Consider the following 22,089-nt stretch of genomic DNA (forward strand, 5'->3'; position numbering starts at 1 on the left):
CCCATCAGACACTTGAGGCCCAAAGCACTGCTGAGAGCTACTCAGGCATTTGCAGGCAGCCATGCAGGATATAAGTAAAGGYTCAGAACTTCTACCTCACTCAAGCCTTGCAATGTGCTCCACTGAACTTCAAACCTACAGCAAGGAGCCAAAGCACCCAGGACGGGCCACCCATGGATAGATTTCTGTCACTGCTATGCAAGTGCAACCAGACACAGCTTTAGCATCAGAGCAGCCCTGTAAGCAAAAGACATTGCGCAGGGCACACAGGGCAGAGCAGAGCCAGCCAAGTCACCGTGCCTTTGCTGGCACACCTGCCTGGCTCAGGAAAGACTCCAACATCACACAGTGTTCCCCCAGCCATGCCAGCAAAAGCCAACATGCACGCAAGGGTAGCCTGCAGCTGGAGAGGCAGAAGGCTTCAAGGGCTCTCTCTTCCCTGACTCGTTTGGTGTTCAAGTGTTGCAACTCTTTCCCCATCACCTTTCCCTGAACCTTTTCTGTTAACCCTCCCCCCCATGCTTTATCTTGCTCTCTGTTGCTGACTTTTCTCCTTGCTATATCCATTCCATAAAAGGACAGCAGAGATGGCATTGCTGTCACATTTTCCCATTTTTAATCAGGTCTAYCTTGTTGAAAGCCCCATTATTAAGCTCTCTGCAGAAGATTAAACCTTCTGAACAGTGGATGTGTAAAAGGAGAGGTCCCCAGTGCCACCAGACTGTGGGTGACTTGCTTAGAAACACTCACCTGTGGGCTTCGGTGAGCACCGCTCCAACCTCGATATAAACATTATGAACTTGCACAACCAAGTCAGCATTTCCTTTCATGGTTTCAACAATCACATTTATTCCTTGGTTTAAAAGGTTTTGGTTCAACAGTTTTATAAACAGACTTCACAAAATGTGCAATATTTATAAACATGGTTCTTAGTCGCAGTGGTAGTAAGAATCTTTACTTGCATCGTAATGTTCGCTTCAGTAATGCAACACAAGGTTGATTTTGTTTCCCCGCTTCTCCCTCCCACAATTGGCACTTAAAAAGACAAAAAAGTTAATCTAAGCATGATGTTAAAAGCACCTTGCTGCAGTATTACATTTTAATAAGGCAAATTCTTGTTTTGTAAAGCCTAATTGTGCAACTTGGAGACCTACAGAAGGTGGCAGAAATGCCAGCCATCTTCTATAAGGAACAGGCCTTCATTTTTGCTTCAAAGTTTTCACCCCTCCAAACCAACCCCCCTTAAAAAAAAAGTACAGCTGATAATACAGCAGAACATCCCCTTTACAGGGTGAAAGGAAATTACAGAAGACAAAGGCTGAAAACACRGTGCATAGTAGACAAAATAAGACTGTTTTTAAAAATAACATTTAAAAAAAAAGAAATAAAAGAAGAAAAAGGAACTGAACAACAAGCAACAATGGAATTTTTCTAGTGGAAAGAGGATTTGTGGGCTTCATAAATAAGTGTAAAATTACTAAAATACTTTGCTACGTAATATAAAAAGGCGGCAAGTGTTTTCCAGTTGTCACCTAAGCGTTAGATGCAACTTTGTAGGAGTAGGTATTTGGAGGCAGCTTGGAGCTCTGATTGGTGCAGGAATTCCAGCAGGGCAGYGCTGCCAACAGCAGGAGAAATCCACCCAGCAGGACACAAAAGCCACTGAAATAGAATGCGGTGTCGTACTCCTGTGTCCAGTCGTAAAACCAGCCTGAGGGTGGAGACAAGGGAGAAGAACATCAGTTAAATRTAACACAGCACCCCTCAGTTAGAGAAACATCGTATAAATCAACACTTAAAAAACCCACACAACAAAATAAATACAATAGGCCAAACCTAAAATACAGTTTGACCTTTGAGACACAAAGTGTGTTTTTCCTCAAAGCCAAAATAAGAACACAAACAGCCTTTATTTTTTGTAGAAGATTYTGATTTCATCTTTCCACTCTCATTAGACACACAAAATAATTCTGTCTGGTTGTGACAAGCTCACATTCAGTTTATACTGTCCACCTTGATCTTACCTACAATGGGTGGTCCGAGGCTATTCCCGAGTCCAGCGAAGAACATCAATATCCCATAGGCATGAGTCAGCTTCTCAATCCCCACAGTCTTTGTTGTTACATATGGAAAAATCGACCAGTTCCCAGTTAGAAAACCCAATATCGCAGAGAGCATCGCTAATGTAAGGTAACTTTTGGCAAATGGAATTGCAAACAAGGCCACTCCTGTCATTATTAAGGTAGTTACATAGAGATATAAGGTGTTAACCCACTTAAAATCCGCCAGTATTCCTAAAACGAGTTTGCCAACAGTGGTCATAATGCCAATAATGGAAATGAGGGGCATATAGTAGTCATCTTCACTAATGTTTGCACTTCTTGCTACATCTTCCATGAGCAGAGAAGGAGGAAATCCACCAATATCAAAGAGCAAGATGGCAACAAAGAGAGCTGAAAATACTTTGTTCTTAAAAAGAACCATGGTCTCCTTCCAGTAGGTCAAATAGAGCTGCCACTTCCTTTTGGCGAGTTGCTTGCAGAAGTTTGTCTGTTCTACAACTTTCTTTTTGTAAGTGTCTTTCTCATTCACGTTTATTGAGCTCAAGACATTTTTACTCAAAACGCTATCCTGTTTGCAATCAGGCACGTTGTTCACACATTTTTCATCAATATAGCCCTTTTCAAGGATGCTTATGTTTTCTTCAACAGTCTTTTCTTTTTCGTGGTAAACAAAATATTGGTCTGGGACTATGTCTACACACGTTTTCTCTGGTGGAGGAGAATTGGATGATTCCAAAGGTCTCATTAGGCTGCCACATGCTAAGATATTTAGAGACAGGGCTCCGACTATAAGCAGACACCCATCCAGTCCATACAGCTCGATAAGCTCTCTTTGCAGTGCTGCATATATAAAGAGTCCAACACTTGAGCCTGCAAGAGAAAAATAAGCTTCGTTTAAACCAAAGAACCAAGAACATTCTTCAACTCTAACAAAATTCCACAGTTCAGCAGCAATGAAGACACTGTCACAGGAATGGTTAAGTCATTTGTGCTCCTCTCTCCCCCGTTTAGTGAACTGGTAAGTCATCACCCCTCTTGAAATTCCAGTTTTTTTATTGAGAAGCCACAAAATAAAAAAGTCTCTCAAAGTATCTGAATGATCTACAATAAATAACACTGTTTACTCCAAAGGCGTTTCTGGAGCTGGAGCTCTACAGGCCTAAACGTGCATTTGAGAAATGCAGTCATTCATAAGAAAACACTGGAGAGTAAGAGATTACCATGAGAAGAAGGATTTAATGAAATCCCACTAATTTAAAGAAAAGGCTCTCAGCTGAAGTGAGCACAGATCCATTGTAATTAGTAGATGTCCTCTCACAAACACAGGGCATTGATTTTCATGTCAATTTAATGACAAAYTTTAAAATTATTTGCTGAAGACTGTCACTAGGTTAAGCCATTTATATACTTTGGTGCTAAACACAGGAAAAATCAATTACAAAATTCATCCTTGTTTTGTCTTCCAGGTACTAAAATTAACCAGGGCTCAGTAAGATGAGGCTTTAAGGCAAGCTACCTTGAATCCAAACAAAAGCCACTGAAAATGATCCCAAGAAACATTTCTGCAGAAGCTCCCCTTCACTCAGCTTGTGTGGATCCAGTATTAGTATCTCACTATGCTGACCCCGTCTCTCCTCACTGACAGCTACTTGAGAGGCCAGAGGAGACACTCCACGGCACACAGAAAGCAAGGCATGGGACAGCAGCCATCTGACAGCTCCTGCTTCGGTCCATTGAAAAGTTTATAGGTAAAGCTAATGTGAGGTAATGGTGATGCTGCATTTGTATCCTGCATCTCTAATCTTTTCCTCACCCCTGATCCTGGGTAGGAGCAAAAAGAAGACTCCATGGAATGCATCCCCTCACCATCCATGGGACACAGCCCAAGCTACACAAGCCTGCTTTCACTTCAGTGAATATCCTTTCTCATCTGTATTGATGACCTCCAGCATACACCTGCAAGTGTAGTTACTATTTTATCTGAAGCCTGAGATTTTCTCTTCATTGCTACCGATTTTTTGATTTAAGAAGTGCTTCCAGAAACTGCGAGAAATATAATCACCTGTTTTTTATTGCCAGGGTAACGGTGGCTGCAACAGAGTTGAAAAGTTGGACAGAATGACAATTAAAAGTCCTACCTGTTGAAATCAGACCAAGGGCAAGGCCTCTGCGTTTGTCAAAATACTGGCACGTGATGGTAACTGTTGCAGTGTACAAAAGGCCACATCCAAGACCTGGAGAAAAAGAGAGATACAGGCATGGCACATCCTCTGGGCAAGGAACCCCCTTGGCTGCCCCACGGATGGTGGGTATGAGTACCTTCTGACTCTGGCTCAGCACAGGGCCCCCAGGCTGCCTCCCTCCCCTGCCTGTCCCTGGCTGCTCTGAGGAGCTCCCCAGCCAAGTTCTCTGTTCTGTGGAAGGGCTGCAGGGCTCTGAGCYCAGGGCTGGCCCCAGAGATGGGCAGAGCTGCCTCCCTGTGGCACCGTGCCCGGCCAGCACGACGCCGGGGCCCTGCTGGCCAGAGAAGTGCCCAAATTCCTGACACAGTTAATTTGATAAGCCACCCACATCAGCCCTCTGCAGCACAGAGGGACAGGCCACTACCTGCCAGGAGAGCAGCATTTTCATGCCTCTAGCACAGCATTTTAGGTTCAATCCAGTTACGTGGAGAACACTRCTCCCTAATGATCTCTAATTTATCAAATTAGAATGAGTACATGGCAAAATTCCAGAAGAGATATTATTCCTTTAAGACTGGCATTTCATGCCAGCAGAAGACCGGTTTGATTCCAGCCTTTATATAAAACCTCAGCTTCTCCATCTCTAAAAGTTGTGTCAGCCAAGGACAAACTGTTTTCAAGCCCTCCTGAACATATATATTGGTTTTATCTTTTATGCATGGTAACAGCCTGCATGTGCAACATCCCTCCTGCCCAGAAGTAAAGTATTCCTCTATAAATCAAGTCCCAGACTACCACTGCCTCTTTGAATCAGTTTCCCATTTCATATTCATAAACCAAGACACAAAATAATAAAGACTAAGTCTCAGCATGAAGGCAAGGTGTTTCTTACCAACAACAATCCCATATGAAACATATAGAAAGTATATGTTAGGTGCAAAGCTGCTCATCATGAGGCCCCCTGCCACCATAAAGCCACTGAAGATAGCTACTGGTCTAGCTCCAAAGGATGATACACATACACTGCAGACAGGACCTAGAGGAAAAAAAATAGAAAAAAACATTCCTAGTAAACACCAGCACCAGGAGGAATGTCTAAAAAAAAATATCAGCATGTGGAAACATTTCTTATGATAACTATTCAAATGTGGAAGTATATTAAATAACAATTCAGAGTACTCATTTTCACAGGGTTCTCTAAAACAGTCAGTTGTAAAAACATTCAAGGTCAGGCTTGCAAAGTTTTTGCTCAAGAAGAAACTGAACATCAAGGCCATGAAAGGGTCCCCTGGCTGGGAGGGAAAGAGCAAGAGAAACATTTTTTACACATAATACAATTATTACTGGACTGTAACACTGTCACTACACACCCAAGGTGTACAAAGGCTCTGTAAAGAATCTTCCTCTTGAGACACAAAACCAAGACAGACCATCAGCCTGGCTTTAAGCAAGCAGACAGTTTTTGTCAGAGCACAAAAACCGTGTTTCGGAAAGGCGGCATTTGTATTATCTTGATATGTGATTTGTAAAACTGAAATGGAAAAATAGTTAACTTCAGATCATAATCACAGTAAGAATGCCACCTGGTGCTTACACAGAGGGAATATCTGCTGGTTTATATGATACTGGACAAGGACAAACACCACTCTTCCCTGATTTTCAAGGGAATTAAACACCTGCTAGCCAATGTTMTACCAAATAACTTTTTACTACTTACCACAGTTTCTCCTGTAAAACTACAGAAAATAAAAGTCACTTACTGGGAAGAGCCAGAGCAACATTCAAGTTCAGGAGGGATTACTCCMAGTATTTCTCAGTTCTTAGTTCTCTTAGTTCTTCAAAACAAGAATTAAGTGAGGCAGAATTTCTACCCTGCTTCTACTCAGCCAGTTCTCCCCTCACAGAAATTGTAGAACAAGCACTTGTTTTCAGTTGTGTGACCTGGAATACACCTTTCAGTCTTAAGTAGCATGCAAGCTTGGTGCCCTGAATAAATAAAGCAGCAAGGGACTTGGCTTGCAAAGACAACCTGTCCAAAACCGAGCAGTTCCAAACATTCATACATCAACTTAGATGTTAGCCCCATTCCTAAACTCAGCGACTCTGAGATTACAAGTTAGATACACAGATGAATGACATTATTTAATACAAACAAAACCACCTCACCACATTTGCATCTCATTTGAAGTGATACACACTCACTCCATGGTCGATTCAATCTGCAAAAGCAGTAATTTCGGAGTTTGCCATTTGTGAAAGTTAGTTGCTGCCTGAGTCACGCAACAGAGATCCCCAGTTGATGGGAGGTGAGCCCAGAAAGGTGATACGAGGTAAACAGTTGGAGCCTGAGGATGGTTTTTGCCTGGGTCTGTAGACAGGAGCGAGCAGCTGGGAATGCAGGCAAGGTTTTCCTGTGGTTGCCGGCCATGGGACAAGCAGTTCTGGCAGGCAGGAGCAGGGATTCGTCAGCAGGTGAAATGATCCTCAAAGACAAGGCAGGTCAGAACTTTTGCCCTACATTAGAGTTATCTGCCCAGGGAACATAAAGGGGGGCGAGTCTGAGCTGGGGCTTCTCCAGGCAAAGAGTCAGAGTTACAGAGGAATCAAGAAAATATTCCGGGAAAGGAAGGTTTAATTGGATTTTGGAAGCAGTGAAAAGGAAGATCTAAGCATTTGCCGCTTCTCAAGAGACTGCATGCTGTGGGAACGAGAGCTGGCCAATGTAACCTGGGCAGAGTAACATGCTGAGAACAAAAGCTGAGAGGGTTTGATTGTTGCTGATTCTTGGAATTAATTGCTAGAACTGGCAAATTAAGATTGGTATGTTTCCTAAAACCACGGGATTTAAAAATAAACAAAGGATTGACTCTGTATTACATAAAGAATTCTTCTATACTACGAGAACACTAGGTAGGGATAACATAATTCAATTAAGCAGAGGAATTTGCACTCTTTCTATTCTTTATTTCTGACCCACTACCTTGCTAAAACAAACAGCATTTCCATTCCACCTGCTCTYTCTATTCTGACACCGCTACTTTGAGAAGGCCTCTGTCCAGTCTGGGATGGTGGCACCAGCACAGACATCACTGATCCCTACTGGAGCATCTGAGGGGAAACTGGACCCTCTGACCCCAGAAACAGGAGAGACACAGAGCTGAAAGATGTGTCTTCATCACCCGACAAGGACATCTCCACTGRAACATGATCAAAGGCGTCCCTGACAGGGCCCAAGGAGATGCTCTTCCAGCTTCTCCCACTTATAAAATCTAATCCCAAAGGAGAACAAAGAGTACAAAGAAATCTTTTCACTCGAACAGAGAAAACAACCTGCACAAGAACCTGCTCCAATAACTCTGTATTAATTTGCCATATCACACAGCAAGAGATCTGGCAGCTCAGCAACGGCCCTGTTTATAAGGAGTGCCAGTATAAGCACTGAAATGRTTATTATAGGTCTCTGGGATGAGAAGGAAAAACAGCTCCATCTTTCCATTCACACTAGGCATGACTTTCACACTCATCACACTGCTAGAAAATACCTCACAAAAGAAAATCCCCATGGCAGCCAGCACCTTTGTYCTTTCCCCTGCCTCCTCTCTGCTTCCCTTTCTGTTTCCCATAGCACTGGTGTTTTTTTTCCACCAGGCACAGCACCTTCACTTATCACCATGGTATTTGCACAGGAGTTGACCGTACATAAACTTGTTATTCTTTACAAGTAATTGAAGAGTTCAAGGCAGTAGATTCTYGTAGAAATCCAACTTTCACAGAGTGGCACCGAGACCTGCCCAGTGAACTACTGCCCTGTCGATTTTGTTCAAAGGAGCCTGTGTACAGCTACAYAGAAAACACTCTTCAGGCAGCTCAAACCAGGGTTTTCATTACCTGGCTCTCAYCATAATATGAACAACATAAAAATAAAATCCCCGTGGCAATCCCCAACAGTAAGCATGAAAAACAGCTTTTAAGCCAGCATTTTATTCAGTTTGCCAAGTAGCTCCAGGTTTTAGCAGGAATTAGTACAATATTTGATGGCATTGATAAATATTTAACTCTTTTACAAATAAAATCCCTAGGGCTTTTTCATTTCCAAATGATGTATCTTAAAACTAGACCAAATTCTATCAAAACAAGGTGCCAGCTCAGTTTATAGGAATGACAGGTAACTCTAGGAAGAAAGACTCAGCACAGGAACAAACACTGCTCTTCTGCACATGACCTGTCGTGGCTCTCAGTCAGAAACACAATTATCAGGGGAGCAGTCAACAAGACCCCCAGACAAAATGGGAAGCAGCAGCAGCAAGAAGATTGGTTTTCAAAGTAGATCTTCACACAGAGAGACCAAAGATGAAGMACTCTAGAAGGTATCATTTGTACATTAATCTTATAATCTTGTAATCTTATTTTTATTATTTTGAATAAAATACTTTAACCTCAGTAAGACCTGGATGTGACAGTGAGTCCTTCCTGAGACAGGAAAACAAGCCACCTGCTGCTCACTCAGGAACTTAAAGCTACCATGATTTGCTGACCTCCTGACAAGAACTTGTTTTGCTTTATGGACATTCAAGAACTAGCAGTTTCTTCTTCAATATTTTCACATGAAGTGAAAAAAAAAAATCTGCAAAACAACACTCCCTTCCACTCACTCATCTCAAGGGTCCTCCCTCCTTCACCTCACACACTCACACAACCTTTTGCTAAACAAACAATATTGGACAACTGAGTGTTTTTTTTATCACCTGCATTAATCTGACCCACCCTATCTGGGTATCTGTCCAAGCCTGTTCAAACTGTAGAGTAGAAAAAATGCTCATGGACTGCATGTAAAAGCCACTAGACAGAATACAATACTTTTTGCATATTAAGCTCATTTCTAAAACCTGCTTATAATAAATATAATATAATATAATATAATATTCTCCAAATGCCTGTACTTTGAATATAAAAAAAATGTAAATGCTGCAAAGGCAGTTTCGGAGTCGTAAAACTGTTGCTTGAAAGCACAAAATTAAACTTTTAATTTAAAAGCTGTTTAAACATCTAGCACTGAATGTCCCAGATCAGCAGAAACATCCCATCAAATTATCAAGGCGTGACTTTCAAGACAGAATCTTTCCTTTGTTCTTTCTCCATTAATGAAGGGAAATAGGAAAGGAGACATTGCTAGTCTCCTCCTATGCCAAGGATCGTGAAGTCAACTCTTACTATAAACAGCTGTGGTGCCAATTTCAGTCGCCAAGCTCTTTGTCTGTTTTGCTTTTAACAAGTACAACACGGATCAAATTTAATTTCAGGCTCCAAATGGATGTAAAATTAAGAACACTTGGTGAAGAAGAAACACATGATGTTCAAGAATATATTAAAGATCCTCCTCTGGCTTGTTTTAGTAAGGGAAACCTACTGAGCTTTTTCAATTTCTTCCTATGCAACAAGCCCTGGAGCCATGAGCCACATCTGCCGTAGCCTGACCRATGTTGTAACACCTAATTCTGGAGAGGAGCTCTCACCTCTGCCCTGTACAACAGCACTGATGCTTGTCTTTCACTGTTTCAGGCACATTTCTTCCAMTGCACTGCAAGGTTGCATCACACAATGTTACAATCCAAGTCACCCTGCGAGAAGGAGCTCAAGCAGGTCCCTGTCCTGCTCCATTTTCCAGCTGACGAGGTGAAGAGCCCAGCTCAGGCTGGACACTGGCCTTAGCAACACYGCCTGTGCCACGAGCAAAAGGACAGAAATCGAACACCAGGTGCCCAGGAAATGAATCCAAATAAACAAGGTGCTGTACTGGGTTTCTATGTCTCCAGGCTAAGTTTAGCTCTCATGTAAGTCAGAAGTAAACATTTTAGAAAGGATACCAATGAAGCAAATGTGAAAGTGCTCACCAGCATCAGCTGCTCAAAAAAATGTTTCAGAGTACGTGTACAGAGGGAAGGGGAGAAGACACAGGACCTCTTTCTGTGGAGATGCCATACACATCTTCTTGGGATTGGTGAAATTACAGTACTAATACAGCAGAGTCACGGGCCCTTTCTCTGTTACAGAAGCTGGTGAATGCTGGTGCTATCAATGAGAAAAGTCTTCCAAAGAAAATGGACACTGACTTATTTCCTGTCTATAGCTGCTAATCTACCATAACCACTAAGTGACCTTTTTCCAGTCTGGCATCTACGGCTTCAGAAAGGTKATGTTAAGTTGAAGGGAGCTCAAAGAAGAGTCTTAACAGCTCTCAGRTGGTTACTTGGGAAGACAAAATGCCATCACTCAGAACATCTCCCCCTTCCTCACCCCACTTCATACACTGAGCATGATGTCACATGGCATGGAACATCCCTTTGGTCATTGGGGTCACCTGTCCCAGCTGTGTCTCCTCCTGACTTCCCAGGCACCCCCAGCCTCCTCRCCASCCTGGCAGCAGGAACAGCAGGGAAGGCYTTGGCTCTGTGCAAGCCCTGCTCACCAATAACAAAAACATCTCTACATTATCAAGCCTGTGTTCAGCACAAATCCAAAACACAGCCACTGAGAAGAAAATGAACTCTTTCCCAGCCAAAACCGGCACAGCTACAAAGCACACTGCTGACAGTAGCAAGACAGAGGGCACTAAGAAATCTGGAAAGCAGCATGGTGTTGACATAAGGGAAAGGGGCTGAGGCTCTTAACAGAGCCAGAGACTTCTGGTCTCCTACTAGAGGGTACTCTTCTCTCGCAATTTTTACCTGCCTAGTTTTTCCTTCAGTAATTAATGTGCTTATCCTCATTTTCCTCTCACTTCACTCTCTCGCCCAAGTTTATTTAGGTCTTGATGCACTAATAGCACAAGTTAATATCCACAATACAGAAAAATAAAAAAGCATGATGGAAGAGCAATCTACAGTCCTTCACCCACTTACACTCTGACACTGAGTATGGTCTTCTAGTGATAAGTGATCCACCTGCCTTTGCCCAGTGCTCTTCTGCCTGGGGGTAAAAAACCCAAACACAAGTGTGACACCAGGATTTGATCAGCTCCAGAGCCATACAAAACAGCACTCTTTATTCAGGTCTGTATTGCTATTAGAACACCAACTTTCTTTTAAGGAGAGTTGCCTCAGAATCCTGAGCTGTGTTTTGTCTGTTAAACTGCATCATTGCTTTTGCCTGTAGCAGCTGCCCTGCTGACAGGCAGTTTTTTCCAGATTCAGTAAACAGATAATAGTTCCCATGGTGAATCTGCAAAAACCAGAAGTTGGTGATATGACCCAGTAAACACCCRTGCCTGATATTAAAACAACAGCCTAAGAAATTTCAAAGTGGGGTTTTATTTCCCTAATACTCTGCTGTTACTCTTCAAGGGACAATGTCTTACTAAAGAAAAGCTTCCAGTAAAGTCGCTTTAATTAAYGCTACTCTTACCTGTAACTTTCCAGCCTTGAAAGAGAGTTTTTTTCTCAAATAGTTAATGCAAAGGAGCCCTCACTCACCCTAACTGGTAGGTTTACTGCCAGAGCTGAAAAATTAGTAACTRGTTTATTAATTGACTTTTTTTCCATAAAGCACTTGAACCATTTCAGACTAACAGTTTGCCCTGATTTTAAGACAATAMTGTAAATACCAACCTTAAAGTCTCATTTAAAAATAAAAAAAGTGCATCAACAAAATTCCATTCAGCTTCCCAAAGTGTAGCTTTCCTAGTTCATTCAAATACAATCATTTTGAATTTTCTAAAGGGAACATTTTATTACTCTTTTATCATTACATACTGGTTTATGCACAGTGGAACTATAAATGCAATCTTCTTACCTATCTTGACCTAAAACAAAAATGCAGCATCCTCATTTGTGGCTGCCTTTGATACAATTCCAAGAGCACCCAGAGATTAAAGCATCAATTGGAAATGATTCAGTTTAAGGTAGATACTGCTTCTRCACTTACTGGCAAGCAATCCAATTCCATTTGCTAGCGATCCAACCCAAGCAGTCTTGCCTTTCCCTTCTCCAAAGGCATCCAGCCACTCCAAGTACAAGACTCCCACCGCCAGCGGTGATCCATAGCACAGGAACTGGGCGAAGAAGGAAACGACAACAATCACCCAGCCCCAGCCACCATCTGGTGGTTTCCGAAACACCATCTTGTCAGGAGGGTGCAGAGGTAGGGGCAGCACCTGTGCAAACAAAACCCAAACAGAACAGAGCATTACAAGTGTGACTGAGTGAGGTGTGCAAATGCAGAGGGAGCTGTTCAGAGACATGCACGTTCAGACAGGGGCTTGGTTCAGCCATCCTTCAAACAGCTGCAGCACAGCACATGGGCAATGAAAACTACAAGGGCTGTGCTGCCACCTCTTCTGTGGAACAGACACACAGTATCCAGCACAATAAGCATATTAAGTCATACATACACCTGTACTATATGACAGAAAAATGTTTAATTTGCTGAGTGGTAAGCAGGCCTTCTGAAAACCTCAGGCAATAATGTCTGCCATGGTTCAACAAGAGAGCCCCATGGTCACCTCCTGTTACAACCATGAATATCAAAAAAGGAGTAAAAAAATCTCTACTCAGTTCTCATCTCAGCATAATATCTTGCATTTATTAAGGTGTTTGCCACCAGGTAGCGCACTCTGGGAGGGGCAGATCAAGAGGAAGACTGCATTTTGGCAGTAGTAACAGTTCAGTACTCTGCTCTGTCAACAAAGTGCTTGTAGAGGAGTGTTGCATCCAAAAACCACTTTGTAGATATTAGTAAAGTGAGTTCTAARACTATGAACAGGTGTGGCTCATATGCCAAGACATGACAGCAGTAAACAGGCACCCAAAAATCTGCTCTAAACCTGTTAGAGTAAACCCTCTGCACAGCTGGCACACATCAGCCCTCCCCAAACTGGCAATCACTTCCTGGACTCCAGAAACACCACCTTGCTCCTTTGCATGGCACAATCCATCACCTGTGCCTCTATGGCTTTAAATAACCCACCATGCCCACACCTTCTCAAGACTAGTTTGTGAAGGGATTAACACGTCTAAAATCAGCAAAGAATTTCAAGATTTGACAGGCTATGTTGCTTTGGAGTCACCCTGTGCACACAACCAGTCTGCCCTCCCTCTCTACAGGGACCAATCTGCCCGAGTGATGGTCMCAAAACCCATGTTCTGCTCCTGGCTCTGCCACTAACCAGACATATGATTCTCAACAGCTTTATTTCCTCTACCCTGGAAGATAAAAAGAGATTAGACCTCGCCCTGTTTTCTTCATTAAATATTCCCAAGGACCATCTTCACACTGCAGCTTAAGCATTAAGACTGCTGCAGTAACAGCTCTGCCCTGGGAGACTCCCAAGAGGAAAAGCAGAAAAATAAATGCATTGCCCTGCTTTTTTGACTTACAACCCAGAGGAGACGGAAAAAGATTACTGCTGTACAAAAGCAATGGGGTAAAGAAGTAGACAACAACAGAATTTCCATTTGAGCTCCTCACACCCTTTGCTTGGGCAATTTCTAAGAACTTGCATGGAAGACCTGCCAAAAAAACTACAGTATGAAATGTTGAGGGATAATCGTATAGAGACACGAAAAAGGCCAGTTCTAGCTTACAGATGGACTTAAATGATACTTTGAGGGTAGATACTCACAGATGATGACAAAAAAGTCCGTTGGCTTCCTATAAATGTACCTTCATGTGACAATTACCTGCAGAAAAAKAACAAAGCAAGTTTTCAGCCAAAGYATCATTGCACCAGTGAACAMGACTCTGAAAAAAAGTGGCTTCACATGAAATTTCTTCTTTTTAGTATCTTTTCAAAGGAACTTCAAAAGCAATCAAGTTATCTCAGTGGAGAGGTACTGATYCCCTGCAATTAATTAACAGCTGACAGCAGCCTTGAGCCCTAAAATAACAAAAACATTGCCGACTATTGTACAGTTTGACATTCTAGGGCTTTTTTTGAGTGATTTACAATTTTAACACACTGACTGTCCTTCAAGATGTGACAATTCCCAGTTACAAATGTTACAAAGTTATTCCTTTCAGTTATAAATGTAAGCTGTGAGTTACTCACTCCAGTGCCTGGGTATGTCCCTTGATCCCGTAAGATGCAAGGGTGGCAGCTGGGACAGACAGAAGTCATTCCATGCCATAAGGTATCAGAGCATTAAAGAGATGGTTACAGGCACTTTCCTGTAACAACACTGTTACTTTATACAAAAGAGGATCCCCATATTTCTACATTCAATATCTGAGCTGTTTGAACTTAGGCACCAAGAGCTGACCTATGCATCGCTCCATAAATTAAATAACTATCGCTTGCCTTGTTTTTGCCTAGAGGAAAAAATAGTGGAAATAAGTAACAGCTTCAAAAACAGACACTGAGACAAAGCAAGGAAGTTCACAGAAAAACTCTAAAATAATGGAGGTAGACAGTGGATAAYCCCAATTCATATTTGTTTAAAAAATAAACTTTAGAAAACAAACACATTTTAGCTGTTATGTTGATTTCCATTATATTGATGCCCTAAAATTTGGCATAAAGACAACTCTAAGTTCAGTTCTGCTATTCTAAACATTTGATGGGAAGGAAGCAAGGACAAGGCAGGAGAGGATAAGTTTTTTGAAATCTTAGGTCACGTAGTCTTTTCTAACAGAAAGACTAAAAACCTCTGGAATAGTTTGGCACCTGTTGCAAGGCTGCATARCATAATTAAAATTAACCAATGGCTCCCAATTTATGACAGCAGCGGAGCTGACCTTCTGACAACTCTGATTTTGCATCACAGATATCTTTTGCATCTTTTAGTTAAATAACAGAATTTTAGGCACCAAAACCATCTCTATTTTCTAAATGCTCCAAGCCATTTCCAGTCTCCAACTTCAAGCAAAAAGCAAAAGTCCACCACTGCCCCCTCCCCAGAAATCATCCTTAAATCAATAACAGATCTATAAAGTCCCACAGTCGGTTTTTAACCACCTGGCTTTTCCTTCCCTTCCCTTTTCTTCCATTCAGGTCATTCCTTCACCTCACACTGCTGTATGCCAGATACTTAAACTGAAGTGCATTTTCTAACTCCCCTGAAGCCTGAAGGCCACCCTACAGAGAGCAGGGAGCTCTCTGTGAGAGAGGAGCCTGTTCCCCAGAGCCCTCTGCAATGATAGTTAAAGACATCCTGGACAGCCAAGCCAATGCTGGGACCGTGAATATCAGTCCACTTTCTATTGGCACATTACTGAATGTTTCTCTGAAAGTGGCAAGTTATACTACAATAGCTTGGCAGCAGGGAAAAGAACTGACAGTGAGAAATAAACGTTTAATGCTCCCAACACCACTTGCACGGACATCAAATCTGTGCATCGATCTGGGAGGCATCCAAAGTGCCTTTTACTGTTTTCTRTCTGTGAAGAAGGAGAACACAAACTGCACAGATAAATGTGGACACCAAAAATAAAGAAGCAGAAGCCCACACAGAAGGGAGTGATCAATAGTTTTGTTTTTTTCTTAGAGCCAGCTAGGAAGGCTTGTATGATCCTGGTATCAGACAGAAAATCATGGGTTTAAGATTCAGGTGGGAACAGTTCCACAAACCTTACTGTTCACTAAACACAGGGATATTGTTTCAGATTCCAGGAAACCAAATTACATTTAAAGCACTGAAATAGAGACATGAAACATAAAGAACTGAACAGTAACTTGAAATTTGGTTAGAAAAAGCTTTTCAGTGAGTTGTACTCACTGCGAATAAGAATCAGAGGAAGAGAGCTGCTTGATGAAAGCCTTTACCAACCACAACAAAAGGAAACCCTAGAGAACAAACTGAACAACAGTTTCAGTGTGGAAAGAGAGAAGTGTCTGGCTGCAACTATTTTCTTTGCTCTAAGCAGTATTATCACAATACTGAACTCCCTTCCTATAAATCTTAGAATTTGGCTTAAAGATGACAGACGAGCACAAAAAAAAGAACATGAATTCCACTGAAACATTAGCCCTCAGCACAGCAACTTGTATTAATCTGTGGCAAAGGGAATCTTGAGAAAGACAGTAGCAATGTGATTGTTTCCAGTTTGTTCTTTGTGCAGCTGGAGCCCGGGTAAGTGTGTTGCTTTCTGCGAGCAGCACATGGCTGCAAAGAAAGCAGATGTCAGCAGAAACACTGCGTGATTAACACTGGGCTAGTCAAGTTTTGCAAGGCACTGCTACAAATCAAGACGGTACCAGCCAGAATAGTAACATCCCTCATTTTAAGCTGAATCAGATTTCTTGTAAATTTCTGTTTATTTTTCAGGCAAGTTCTTGCAATTATCATTTGAAGTTTCTGCTACCCTCAGCTCACAAATAACACCTAGAGTATGGGAGTGATCCATTTTAGCTGCTTTTAATATCCAAACACCTGCACATGTACTGATGTGACTGCATAAGCGTTGTATTAAATCCACTGAAAGATGCATCAGTACTTCGATGACATCAGACTTTAGCTGATGTTCTAACTACTRTAGCTTCCTGTGCAATACAGAATAAATACATATATCCCTTCTAGCTCTCAGCGTTCAGGTCTGCCTATTTCTCACACTTCTCCCTTCTGTAAATTAAGCAAGAGGCTTGTCAATATCAATGTTTCCTTCTACTTCTGCCAGATGACAGCAGTGTGAAATCTAAAACAAAACAAAACACCAGAACAAAACCACCAACAACATAATGTTTTTCTATTGTGCAAAATCAGTTTACATTAAGAAGTGGGACAGCACATAAACCAGCCAGCTTTGTACAAATGTGTCAGCTCAGCAGAACCAGTCCTACCTGTTTGCAGAGCCTCACTGCTCCAGAGGGGATGGAAACCCCCCCGAAAGTACAACTGTCTGTCGGACACTAGCACGCACCCATGCAGGCAGATGTGAGCCGGCGCTGCTAGAAACCACCARCCAACACGATTTACCAGAGAACTCCTTCGCGAAACGAGAGCGCGGTGTGCGCCGCCTTACGCATCACAACCTGCGAGGGCTCTCCGGCATCTGCTCCCTCAGTCCGGCCGTGCCCCTTAACCAGGGTCCCTGTGGGGATGTAGGGCCTCTTATAGTTGCCGSCTCGCCTCGCCTCTCCCCACGCCTCTCCCCAGCCCACAGCCCCGCTCCGGAGCACCGCGTTACACATTGACGCCTTCCACCTCCACGCCAGTTTCGACGKGAAGCGCTCATCCGCGCACTGAGGCGCGCCAAGAGGTGACTGAAGGTCGCCCTCGCCGCCCCGATGCCACAAACGGCGAGACAGGGTCGAGCCACAGTGCCCCGCTCCGGGGCAGCCGCAGCCGCCGAGGTGCCCGGGGCGTCCCAAATGGGCACACACCGAGGCCGGTGGGCGCCAGCACCGGGCACGCACCGATGGCGAGGGGCGCCCGCTGCCATGTGCCCATGGCAGGTGCTGATGTCGCACAGCGCCCAGCGCCCGCTGGATGCCAACAGGGCACCCCGGGACCCACCGCAGCCAACACCGACGGGTGGTCGTCGACGGGGACCTCAAGGGATGCAGCCGCCCACGTCCCGCTCCCGGCTCCTTTCCCCGAAACCACTCCCCGGGGAACGCGAAGAGCACCCCCGGTCCCCAGCCTGGCCCGGCCGCCCCCCGCCCCAGCCCCCGGGGCAGCTCCCGCGGCAGAGCGGGGCCGGGCCGGGCCGAACCGGGGGGCAGCGGCCCCTGAGGGGGCTCCGTCCCCCAGACCCCCGCTCCCCGAAGCGCGCGTCCCCCCAGGGCCCGGCCCCGTTACCTGYGGGCGGGCGGCCCGTGGGGCGGGGGCCCGGAGCCGCCCCCGGGGAGCCGGGGCAGCCCCGCATCGCGGCGCGGCGGGCGGGCCGCGGCCGGCACGAACCGGTTGTAACTCGGGCGGGGGAGGAGCTGCCGGGGGCCGCCACCGTCGCCGCCTCCTCCCGCAGCCCCGGCGCGGGGGGAGCTGCCCCGACCCCCGCCTCTCCGGGCGGGCGCTCCGCTCTGACTCACCTCCGCCGCGCCCCTGCCCTGCCGCTGCTCCGCGGGCAGACCCCCGCCCCGCCGCCTCCCCCTGCCCGGTTCTCGCTGGGGACAGGCGGACACGCTCCACGGCCGAGGGTCGTCCCCAGCCGGGGGCCGTGCGGAACCGCCCCGTGCCCCGCTCAGCGTGTCCCTGTCCCGCCKGGTGTCCCTGCCCGTCCCCAGCGCGGCCCCGCCACCCTCGGCGAGGGCCCGGCCCCGAGGCACGGTGACCCCGTACCGCCATCCCCTGCCCCTCGCAGCCGCAGGGCCGGGCTCCCCAAGGCAGCGGAACGGCCGCAGGACGGGGATGGGCGCTGGCTCTCGCCACCATCGATGCCAAAAGGCCGCAAACTTGCGCTGCAGACAGCGATGCAGGCAGAGCACATGCAGCACTGCAAGCCCAGCCTGCCAGCTCCGGGGAGAGACAACTCACTCGTGTATCAGCGCACCCGCTGCCTTTAGAGGCAGTCTCATCACAGCCCCGACCCGGATCGGTGTGCATGGCACGTCCAGCGCTGCCACACGTACGGCGAGGCAGTTGTCAAGCCGYGCAAGTTCAGCCACCTGCGACATTCACCCTCCAGACTGCAAAGGCTGTTGCAGAAGCTGACTGAACACTCAACAAGCATAAGCCTCTATCCCGGGCGTGCTCAGCGTGACAGCTCTGCTGCTACCTCTACCCAATTAGAGCTCATGTAACCACACACTGCAAGTGGAAATACAAATATTCCCAAGGTCGAGTGAAATTCTGAGAGATTAAATATTCCTAGACCTGAAATTTGGATGCAATCTCAGTTGTTCACAGCCTCCATAGTTCTTACAGATATGGCATTACTCCCCTTTTCAGACCTGCAGTTCAGATTTACTCCTCCATGCATTATTTGCAAAGGTTTGTGGACTCAAATATCTTGGAAAGTGTCTTGATCCACACTTCATGGTGTTCAGGCAAATATCAAAATTAATATTTGYTACTGGAAGGACTGACAGAAGAATGACATAAACTCAAGCCTTGCTTCTAACACATCTCAGCTGGCATACAGTTCAGTGTTGTGTAYCTCATGTCGAAAAGGGCAGCCAGCTGAAGGGGGCAGTGGGGATAAGAAAAGAGAACAGGAACTCTGAGCACTCTAGAAAACTGTTCCAGGGAGGAGAACTGAAATAAATGGCATTTAACCTAGAGAGAAGGCAGAGGGGAAACATAATAATGTTCTTCAAGAACTGTAAGAGGTTACYGTGAAGCAAAAGGAATTAAGTGTTCTGCATATACATTAGACAACTAAAAGAGGTGAGTAGGCTTAAATTCCACCCCCAGTAACTGCCTCAGATATTAGGAAAAGCTAGGCTAGTTTGCTGCTGGCAGAGATTTCTTCGGGAGAGCACAGCATTTTGGGAACACGTGCACTGGGGTTGCTGAAACAAATGACTGAAGACAGCTGCCCAGACAGTAAACAGCCTCTGTTTACTTCAAGTGCTTCTTGGGCTTCGGGACACAGGCTGAAATCGAAAGGGTAACTGAAATCTTTCCACAGCCACAAAAGAGAYGGCTGGGAAACAACAATTCTGAATTAACTGCCCAAGATGTGCTGTTTCCTACACTTCAATACAAAACCTTTTTGCAGACAAGATATAAAGCCACAGTTCCCATTACAGTGCTTGATGCAGAAGCTTAAAAAACCRTCTTGTGGGCTAGAATTAAACTCTTAACTCTAGGAAAATTGGCTGTGAGCTTCTGAAAAAAATAAATGTATTCACAAGATCACAATGGTTTAGCCTACAGGAACATCCAGGAGAATTAAGGCACATCGGTGACAGGAGTACATTGACACACTGGATCCTTATGCAGGGGAAGCAAGCCCAGTCAAACGTAAATCAAATAATTCAAATCACAGGCAGCTTTGGGCCTGAACAAGAAATCTTACTTGAGAATAAATAAGCACTTTAAATGAATACATATTGACCCTAAATTGCTTTACTCTAACTTCTCTGGATGTGCTCCCGATGACGAGTTCCCTGTTTTAATTAAACCCGTTATTAATATGAACTTGCCAGTCAAGTGCATACCGTAATTTTGAGAGGCCAACCTTGCTGGCAAGAGACAGCACTGGGAAAACAAGCCACAGAAGCACAAGGTTAGAGCAAAGAGGCCCTCCTCCATGTCTCCTTTGTCCCTGGTTTCATAACAAGCAATGCAGCTCTGTTCAACCCTACGTTTCTGCTCACTTGGCCTAAAGTATTTTGGCAACTGCCATTTGGCTTAGATTTGAGATCACTGGTTAATCTTCTCATTTCTTCCCTTCAGAAACCTTTCCTACATGGCCTTCCAAGGCCTAGTGAATTGCAACAGTGCCACAGATGCAYTATTCATAACTACATGTTCATCCCACACATCACCAAAATTCTTAAACCCTCACTTTAAAATAGAAAATGAAATAAAACACAGAATAATTTTGATAAGCCACATCCTCCCCCAGCTTCTGGAGTTTAAGAATCCAAAGGATAAAGGTACTCATRTAGCATGACCAGGGATGAGAGCAGCACCCAGTTAAAAATTTACCTGATTTGTGGTATGCCATGGTTTCAGGATGTGCGGTTCTGGGTCATTCGCAGCTCTACCAGCAAACAGATGATCTAGGAATGTTCTCTACTTCACAGACAGTGCACCAGCAGCAGCTCCTGAAGGTACAGAGAGGAAAATTAGAAAGTATTCATTCMCCCATCTTGGAAGAGATCCTTCCCAGCAAGGAATGCAGCTGGTGCCCAACACCCTAAATCTGATTGAAAAGGATTATCACCCTGGGTAAAGAGGGGGCATGTTTGGGGTTTTTTTAATGGGGTTTGTTTTTTTTTTTTTTTTTTTTTCATTTGTTTGTTTGCTTATTTGATTTTAAAGAAGATCCAGATTCTGCAATAGAGGAAAATTTCAAAACATAACTAAATTCTAAATATTTGATCAGCTACTGTCTTTTAAACTGTGGTCCAGATTGAGGAGCATCCTTTTGTATTTCTGCAGTCCTTACACAATCAGCATAGGAGGACAGAGTCTGGAATGAAAGGGTAAGGCTAATCTGTGTAAAGTCCATCGTCATTTTAGGTGTTTTGTTAACTTGCTTATGGAMAATGTCCATTAATGATTGAAGAGGGAACAAGGTGAGGAGAACAACCATTAGTTTGACTAGAGTTTAATTTAAGAGACATATTAAATATTGATGCAGAGTCTAAAGGACACTCATTTGTCTTCAGCAGCCACGGAAGGCTTCTGTGGTTGTAAATTAACCCTTCATGTGAGAGGTTTGTCAAGTGCTATTTGACCACATTAAGCAGGGTCACTACACCTTCTCTCTAACCGGTGTGAAAGGGAACAAGACTATTTAAGCTGAAAAGAACACAGATTTCCTAGGAGATGCCAATAAAGCCCTCTGGTGTCACCACAGCTATGCTGACAGAGAACWTTGCCTACTTTGTCTGGGGAGATACAGATCCAGTGGCAGAATTGTCTCTTCCACAGTCTGGCTGTCACTGGTAACATTAAATCCAAGGTTTCCATGCCACCATCTTCTGAAGAGATCCCATAACATGGACAAGGCCTGAAGTCTGTGTTCAGACGAACCATGTCACCAGTGCAACCATCATCTGACAAACTTCAGCTGCACAGGAGAGAYGGAGAGGAACTTTTTCCAGGAGCATATAGTGACAGGACAGGGGGAAATGTCTTTGAACTGAAAGAAGGCAGGTGTAGATTACATATTAGGAACAAAGTTTTTAACATAAGGGTGGTGAGGCACTGGCACAGGTTGCCCAGAGAAGCTGTGGATGCCCCATCCCTGGAAGTGTTCAAGGCCAGTCTGAATGGAGTTCTGAGCAATCTGGTCTA

At 44.6% G+C, this 22,089-nt stretch overlaps 1 protein-coding gene across 5 annotated transcripts; it reads right to left on the reverse strand.

Annotated features, from left to right (window-relative positions):
- Window positions 1-801: 801 nt before the first annotated feature.
- SLC16A9 (solute carrier family 16 member 9) lies at window positions 802-20,871 on the reverse strand. Of its 5 annotated transcripts, none has more exons than XM_057368378.1 (8): window positions 17,977-18,063; window positions 17,096-17,266; window positions 13,863-13,920; window positions 12,167-12,395; window positions 5,139-5,282; window positions 4,202-4,297; window positions 2,025-2,933; window positions 802-1,711 (listed from the first exon to the last, which is right to left on the reverse strand). In XM_057368378.1, exons 4-8 carry the CDS (start codon window positions 12,360-12,362, stop codon window positions 1,533-1,535), a joined length of 1,524 nt encoding a protein of 507 aa, XP_057224361.1. In that variant the 5' UTR covers window positions 12,363-12,395; window positions 13,863-13,920; window positions 17,096-17,266; window positions 17,977-18,063; the 3' UTR covers window positions 802-1,532. The 5 variants fall into 5 exon arrangements, with proteins under 5 accessions (XP_057224361.1, XP_057224360.1, XP_057224364.1 ...); XM_057368377.1 differs by having other exon boundaries at window positions 17,016-17,266; XM_057368381.1 differs by lacking the exons at window positions 17,096-17,266; window positions 17,977-18,063 and adding an exon at window positions 20,773-20,871.
- Between the last annotated feature and the right edge of the window lie 1,218 nt (window positions 20,872-22,089).

The sequence above is a fragment of the Malurus melanocephalus genome, unplaced genomic scaffold (assembly GCF_030028575.1).
Source record: "Malurus melanocephalus ecotype Western Australia unplaced genomic scaffold, MMel_1.1 scaffold_91, whole genome shotgun sequence".
Taxonomy (NCBI): domain Eukaryota; kingdom Metazoa; phylum Chordata; class Aves; order Passeriformes; family Maluridae; genus Malurus; species Malurus melanocephalus.